Genomic DNA, 7,308 nt, shown 5'->3' with positions numbered 1-7,308 from the left:
GGTCTGTGCCTTGAGCTATCTGAGGGTCTGTGCCTTGAGCTATCTGAGAGGATGAGCTGGCCGAGGGCCCTGCAGAAAAAGACCAATGGGCCCCTCTTCCTCCTCCCTCTTAGCTTGGCTGTGTGTGAAAAGGCCTTGGCTGAATACCTGGAGACAAAGAGATTGGCCTTCCCAAGGTTCTACTTTGTCTCCTCGGCTGACCTGCTGGACATTCTTTCCAACGGAAATGACCCCGTGGAGGTAGACAGGGCCCCAGCTGTGGAAACCCCTGCACCTAGGAGCCCTGGGCTGGAGGACAAACCCACCATGCACTCTGCACACAGTGCGGCTTTGGGCAAGGTGGCTGACCCGGCTCTGCTTGTTTTCCTTCTATGGAATGGATGAGAAGTTGCAGGGACCGGGGGTGGGGTGGGGGCTTCAGAACACTCTGAGCTGTTCTCCTTGTGGTCCTCATAAGCTTTGCCCTAAGGCATACTCTGAAATCTAGGAAGACACTTCCCAGGACTCCTTGAAAAGAGAGGTCATGTTTCATTTCAATAATAAAACTATAGGCTAGGCACGGAAAAGGGTGCATGCCTGGAACCTCAGCAGAGGCTCTGGTAACTGTGCCCTGCCCAACGCCAGTTCTGGCTGATGTCTGTGGTCGGCTGAGCCACACTCAGTTAGCATCAGTCAAAGACAGGGCAGATATTCCCAAGACGGAAGAGAAAGGATGGAAAAGAGAAGGCTCAGACCCACTGCAGGGAGCCCGGAGCCATGGCAACTCCAGGGTCCTTCCCCCAGGTGAGCCGCCACCTGTCCAAGCTCTTCGACAGTCTGTGTAAGCTCAAGTTCCGTCTGGACGCTGAAGGGAAACCGCTCAAGTTTGGGCTGGGGATGTACAGCAAGGAGGACGAGTTCGTGGACTTTGATAAGGAGTGTGACCTCTCGGGCCAGGTGAGCCTGCCCGTCAAGCAGTGAGGCTGGGGGGAGGGGGACAGGCTGTGCACTGTGCATACCTCTCTTCTACCGCTCAAAGAAATGCTTGGGCGGAGCGGGGGGCTCTTTTCTATCTGATTTATAAATGTGTTTATTTGTGTGGAGTGCATGTGTCATGGCTTGCAAGTGGAGGTCAGAGGCCAACTTCCAGGAATCAGTTCTCTTTCCTTCCACCATGTTGGCCCCAGAGACTGATCTTAAGTTGTCAGGCCTGGCAGCAAGCACCTTTGTCTGCTGAGCTATCTCCCTGGTCCCCACTGAGAGATTTTTACCAAACAGCCTTCCTGCAGGGTGTGCTGTGACTGCATCTAAGGGGTAAAGGAAGCGGGAAGGGACAAGCTTGCCCGTCTCATTGAATTGCTATGGTTTGTGCAGAATGGGGCTGTGCTCTCTGAACTGCCAGTCCCTAGCCCCTGTCACGGGAAGTGGCCATGGTGCTTCCGTGGGTTCAGGGCAACCTTGAGGTCCTGGTTCTTCCCAGCAAGCCTGTTGCCACACTTGGACTGCCTGGTTCTGCTGGCAGCAAGCTTCCTCCTGGCCCTTCCCCCGCCTCGGTGTCCAGTCACTGAAATGCTTTGGCCATTAGCCCTAGGGGAATGTGATGAGGGGTGAGCCAGAAACTCACACGAGAGTGGGGGAGCTCTAGAGGCCAGCTCACGCGTGTGTCTCTCCTGCTTCCCGGGGACAGTGGCAAGGTCTCCTCATTGGGGGCTAGGTCCCCTCATGATAATGATAACTAGAAAAGACAGTCCACCCTCCCGAGAGGACTCTCTTCCTCCCTCCTGGGGCAGTCGTGAAGGCTGTGGTGCTGGGAATGAGTCCAGGGCCCCAGGAGGGAGCAAGGTAGTCGGGCTCCCACTGAGATAGACTCTTCTCTGGATGCCTGCCTGCTCCCTTCTCTGATTTAGGGATAACTGTATACTCTACAAGTCTTTGCAGAGGTATTGTTGGCTTACTAATGTGGCTATTAAGTGGGTCGGCATTGGGGGCTTTTTTTCTTTGCACTTTATCTTATCTTTGTGTGTGTGTGAGCAAGTGTGTCACTGGACTCACGCAGAGGCTGAAAGGCAGATTTGTGTCCTTGGTCCCCTCCTTCCACCTTTATGTGGATTCTGAGGACTGACCCTGTCCCAGGCTCATGTAGCAAGTGCCTCTACCTACTGGGCCATCTCACTGGCCCCGGATGGGCCATTATACTACTCGCTGAAAGCCTTAGCATTTCTGCCCCTTGCGAGCTTGTTATTGGTGGCCTGGACTAAACATCCAAGTTCTTGGCATCTTGTTTAAAGAGTTGAAGAAGCTCACACAGGTAGTAAAGCAGCCGGGGTGCGGGGAGGCGTGTTGTTAAGAAGCAAAGCAGAGATGTTGAGTAGATAGCAGTAAGGGCAGTGGGCGCTCAGATGGACGGCTTAGAGCCCTGGCTGTGCCCATCACTTCCTTTTGTGGATCCAGTTGGTGGAGGAATTGTTAAAGGTCAGGGGCAGGGCTCTCCTTTAATTGACAGGCTTGGGTTCTATAGGCTGTTGTTCACTGCACACATCCTTCTTCATGTCCCTGGTTTTGATCGTGTGCATGCTCAGTCCTGCAAACCCATGAGATAGTTAACGGGATTCCCCCTAAAAGTTGACTAAGAGACACATTCTAGCTCACTGCCCATGCTCCCAAAGCTGGTCCACACAGGACCCATGCACCGCTTCTAGATCCAGGATGTGTTTGGCCACAGGAAGGGAGTTACTAGTTAGCCACAGATCAGAGGATTGGTGGTTCTGTCTAGAAAGGGGTGAGACTGAAGCTCACCACAGTGGAGGTCCTAGGGGGCCAGCAGGTCTGTTGGGAAAGGAATGTGTGAAGGCCAGGACAGGCAGGGTCTCCAGCTGCTAAGCTATCCCTAGCTTGCCTGCCTCAGGTATGCAAATCACTGGGATGAGACGTGGTGGGGGAGGGGCTGCCAGGTCAACGTGAGGTCTTTCCCCAGGTGGAAGTGTGGCTGAATCGGGTGCTGGACCGAATGTGTGCCACACTGCGCCACGAAATTCCAGAAGCCGTAGTGACGTATGAGGAAAAGCCGAGGGAACAGTGGATCTTTGACTACCCAGCCCAGGTCTGACATGGTTGGGACCCCCTGCAGTGCAGGTCCACGGGGGATCTCGTGGCCCCAGCTTGCCCTCTCTCTGTTGAGAATGGGTTTATCTGTTTGGCATGAGGTCTTTTAAAGAGAATTTTTTCCTTTACTTTTACGTGTATGGCTGTTTTGCCTGTGTATATGTAAGTGCACCGCTTGCATGCAGTGCCTGTGGAGGCCAGAAGAGGGCATCAGATCTCCTGGAACTGGAGATGGTTGTGAACGTCTATGTAGGTCCTGGGAATCAAACCCAGGTCCTCTGGAAGAGCAGTTGGTGCTCTTAACCACTGAGCTGTCTGGTTAGCCTCATGATGTCATCTTTCTCTTTTATCTTGGCGGTGGGTTAGGATTAAGAGGTTTCAAGACAGAGTTCTCCATGTTTCCCTGGAACTCAATCTGTAGACCACGCTAGCCTTTAACTCAGAGACCCATTTACCTCTGCTTCCCGAGTGCTGGGACTAAAGGCGTGTGCCATCACTGCCCACCAATGACCTCATCTCATCATCCTGCGTCATTTCCAGGTGGCACTGACGTGTACGCAGATCTGGTGGACAACTGAGGTGGGCCTGGCATTTGCGAGGCTGGAGGAAGGATATGAAAATGCAATCAAAGACTACAACAAAAAGCAGGTGCGGGAACCCTGGGGCCCTGAAACCGGCAGGCAGTAGCCAGAAGCCCCTTGGATCAACCAGGGTTTCTACTGCTGTGATAAGACACCATGACCAAAAGCAACGTGGGGAGGAATGGGTTCAGTTCAGCTTACAGCCTGTAGTCCATCAGCCAGGGATGTCAGGGCAGGAACGGACGCCGAGACCATGGAGGATGCTGCTTCCTGGCTTGTTCCCCAAGGCTTACTCAGCCTGCCTCCCTACACATCCCAGGACCACCTTCTCAGGGGTGGCAACACCTACTAATTAAGAAAATGAACCATGGGCTTGTCTGGTGTGGACATATTCTCAGCCGAGGCTCTCTCTTTCAAATTCCTCCAACTTGTATCAAATTGACATAAAGCTAGACAGCGGGGTCCTTTCTCCAAGTGTTCACTGTGTTCATCGTCCTGTGGGTCAGAAGCAATCATGTAACCATTCAGTATCAACCTCAGGAATACAGGACTCAGCATCTCCCCCAGGAATCAGATACCAATTCTGTGGGTCAGAAGCAATCACGTAACCATTCAGTATCCAAATCAGCTATCAATCCTGTGGGTCAGAAGCAGTCACATAACCACTCAGTATCAACCTCAGGAATACGGTCAGTTCAGTATCAACCTCAGGAATATGGAACTCAGCATCTCCCCCAGGAATCAGATACCAACACTAGGTTCTCTTAAACGTTTATTTGTGAGTATGTGTGGAAGTGTGTGTGTGTGTGTGTGTGTGTGTGTGTGTGTGTATGTGCGTGTGTGTGTGTCTGTGTCTGTGTCCACATGTTCACCCCAGTGTTATGAAGAGGTCAGAGGACAGCTTGTGGGGGTCATTTCTCCTTCCAGGAATCGAACTCTGGTCGTCAGGCTTGATGGCAGGCACCTTTATCTGCTGAGCCATCTTGGCGGTACTCTTTTTTCCCCTTAATATACTTGGGTAGGTCTAAAGCTAAGAGAGAGAGAGAGTTTGAGAGATTGAGAGATTAAGAGAGAGAGAGAGAGAGAGAGAGAAAGAGAGAGAGAGAGAACCTTGGCTGGTTCCTCAGGAAACAGTCGACCTTATATTTGGGTCAGGGTCTGAAACTTGCCCATTAGGCCAGTGAGCCCTAGGGATCACCCAGTCTCCGCCTCCCTGGTGGTGGGTTTACAAACACGGGCCACCAGGCCTCACTTCTTTATGTGCATCCTAAAGCCCTGGCTGCCCCATCTCGCCATCTCCCCAGGGCCTCCGTCAACATTTTTCTCTTGTTTCTTCAGAACCTCCCTTGTGTGTTGTTCGATCCATTATGCCGACTTTACAGGAACAAGAAGCTGGGTTTTTTTTTTTTAATTTCATGTGCATTCGCATCTGATTCCCTAGAACTGGATTTACAGACAGTTGTAAGCTGCCATATGGGTGCTGGGAATTGAACCCGGCTCCTTTGGCTGAACAGCCAGTTCTCTTAACCGCTGAGCCATCTCTCCAGCCCCCAGGGAGCTGTTTCTACTGAATGCACATGCTCCTCCTCCTCAGGGGCCCCATGGTATCTCCACATGGAGGAGAGGAACTTTTCCATTCTTTCACTGTGGTAAACACAGGCTGGTGAACTTATCCACACACACTAGGGTGGGGGAATTCTCTGTGAAACCCCACAGCCCGGGCATCCAGCCCAACGGTCCCCCGAGGGTTGGTGGCTGCCAGCCAGGGTCCCAGCACTGCTGTCCCTTTCTGCAGATCAGCCAGCTGAATGCGCTCATCACGCTGCTCATCGGGAATCTCAGTGCTGGTGACAGGATGAAGATCATGACCATCTGCACCATTGACGTGCATGCCCGGGACGTGGTGGCCAAAATGATCACCGCCAAGGCAGGAGCACGCCTGTTCCCGGGGGGGGGGGGGCTGGGGAGGCCTGGGAACTGGGATGGGGCTGGCCATACACCGGAGGAATCCAGCCTCTGCCATCTCCTCCTTCCAGGGAGGTGTCGGAGGAGGAAGTTGCTGTCCTTCACACACGCACACACACACACACACACAATCAATAGAGGTCAGATGAGTAGGTCAAGTTTCTATTCCTTCATGTCTGTTCATGTGTGTGCACCTGTGGGGGCCAGTGGGCACTGTCTATCTCCTTTTTGGAGACAAGGTCTCTTACATTGGCCTGGAACTCAGCGAGCAGGTGAGACTGGCTGGCCAGGGAGCCCCAGGGGTCCTCCTGCACCCACCTCCACAACACTGGGATTACAAGCACACACCACCGTCACACTGGCTGACTCCACATTACACGGGTCCTGGGGACTGAACTCAGGTGTCTTAGACTCTCAGCAAGTTCTTTACCAACGCGGCCAACTCCCCAACTGCACGTGTTCCTCTTTGTAGCAGGCCGCCCCCCAGGGTGTGGGAACAGTTATATATAGGATCAAGAGGGGAGCCCCAGGGACTGGCCTGGAGCCAAGACACCCTCGGTGTCCTTCCGCAGGTGGAAAGCTCGCAGGCCTTCACCTGGCAGTCGCAGCTCCGACACCGCTGGGACGAGGAGAAGAAGCATTGCTTCGCCAACATCTGCGATGCCCAGATCCAGTACTCCTACGAGTACCTGGGCAACACCCCGCGGCTGGTCATCACCCCGCTCACAGACAGGTGAGTACCCGACACCCAGATCCAGTACTCCTACGAGTACCTGAGCAACACCCCGTGGCTGGTCACCACCCTGCTCACAGACAAGTGAGCACCCAGATCCAGTACTCCTACGAGTATCTGGGCAACACCCGGCGGCTGGTCATCACCCCGCTCACAGACAGGCGAGGACCCGACACTCTTCCCTCCTCACCACACACCCCCTGACCCCTTCCCCACAGTTCTTCCCACCCTCAGCTCTGAGGCTAGAAGAACCCACATCTGGGTGAGGAGGTCCTGGGCTTCTGATCCAGCCCAGACACCGGGCAGAGTGGGGGACCGTGGGGGCAGCTTTAGGCTGTGAGTCCGTGGTCTGACGCTGACCGTGTCCTCTTGGGAGTTAGTTACTTCAGCTCTCTGAGGTCTTCAAAGCAGGGAGCGTGGCACGTCAATCCCCCACGAGTGTGTGAGCGTTGAGTAAATTATAGGACAAGAACCACACTCAGCCCAGAAACCGTGTCTGATGAGTCTAGAGGGCCCACTTCCCAAACCCACAGGAGGGCCATGCCTGCACCACGCCTGTCCCTCAGGCCCATCAGTGTTCCTGCTTTCTGCCTTTCGTCCTTCGAGGGCTCAGCAAGTGCTGTAGTCCAACAGTTAAAAAAAACTGGCCCTGGGGTCACAGGGTCACAGTGTGGAGTGGGCCCTGGGGTCACAGGGTCACAGTGCGGAGCGGGCCCTGGGGACACAGGGTCACAGTGTGGAGTGGGCCCTGGGGTCACAGGGTCACAGTGCACAGCGGGCCCTGGGGACACAGGGTCACAGTGCAGAGCGGGCCCTGGGGACACAGGGTCACAGTGCAGAGCGGGTCTGGGGTCACAGGGTCACAGTGCAGAGCAGGCCCTGGGGACACAGGGTCACAGTGTGGAGCGGGCCCTGGAGACACAGGGTCACAGTGCAGAGCAGGCCCTG

At 54.4% G+C, this 7,308-nt stretch overlaps 1 protein-coding gene across 2 annotated transcripts in view; it reads left to right on the top strand.

Moving 5' to 3' along the window:
• The window catches only part of Dnah17 (dynein axonemal heavy chain 17), a 106,649-nt gene that overhangs the window by 36,188 nt on the left and 63,153 nt on the right, over window positions 1–7,308 (top strand). Inside the window, exons 29-34 of one of the 2 annotated variants that reach the window (XM_005350806.2) lie at window positions 114–240; window positions 784–936; window positions 2,954–3,079; window positions 3,622–3,729; window positions 5,458–5,589; window positions 6,200–6,360. In XM_005350806.2, coding sequence (XP_005350863.1) covers window positions 114–240; window positions 784–936; window positions 2,954–3,079; window positions 3,622–3,729; window positions 5,458–5,589; window positions 6,200–6,360 — 807 coding nt within the window. The remainder of the gene's footprint in view (window positions 1–113; window positions 241–783; window positions 937–2,953; window positions 3,080–3,621; window positions 3,730–5,457; window positions 5,590–6,199; window positions 6,361–7,308) is intronic. The other variant, XM_005350807.2, reaches the window with a different exon arrangement.

The sequence above is a fragment of the Microtus ochrogaster genome, chromosome 7 (assembly GCF_000317375.1).
Source record: "Microtus ochrogaster isolate Prairie Vole_2 chromosome 7, MicOch1.0, whole genome shotgun sequence".
In the NCBI taxonomy this organism is placed as follows: domain Eukaryota; kingdom Metazoa; phylum Chordata; class Mammalia; order Rodentia; family Cricetidae; genus Microtus; species Microtus ochrogaster.
The sequence above is the reverse complement of the archived record's forward strand: the minus strand, read 5'-3'. Positions and strand labels throughout refer to the sequence as shown.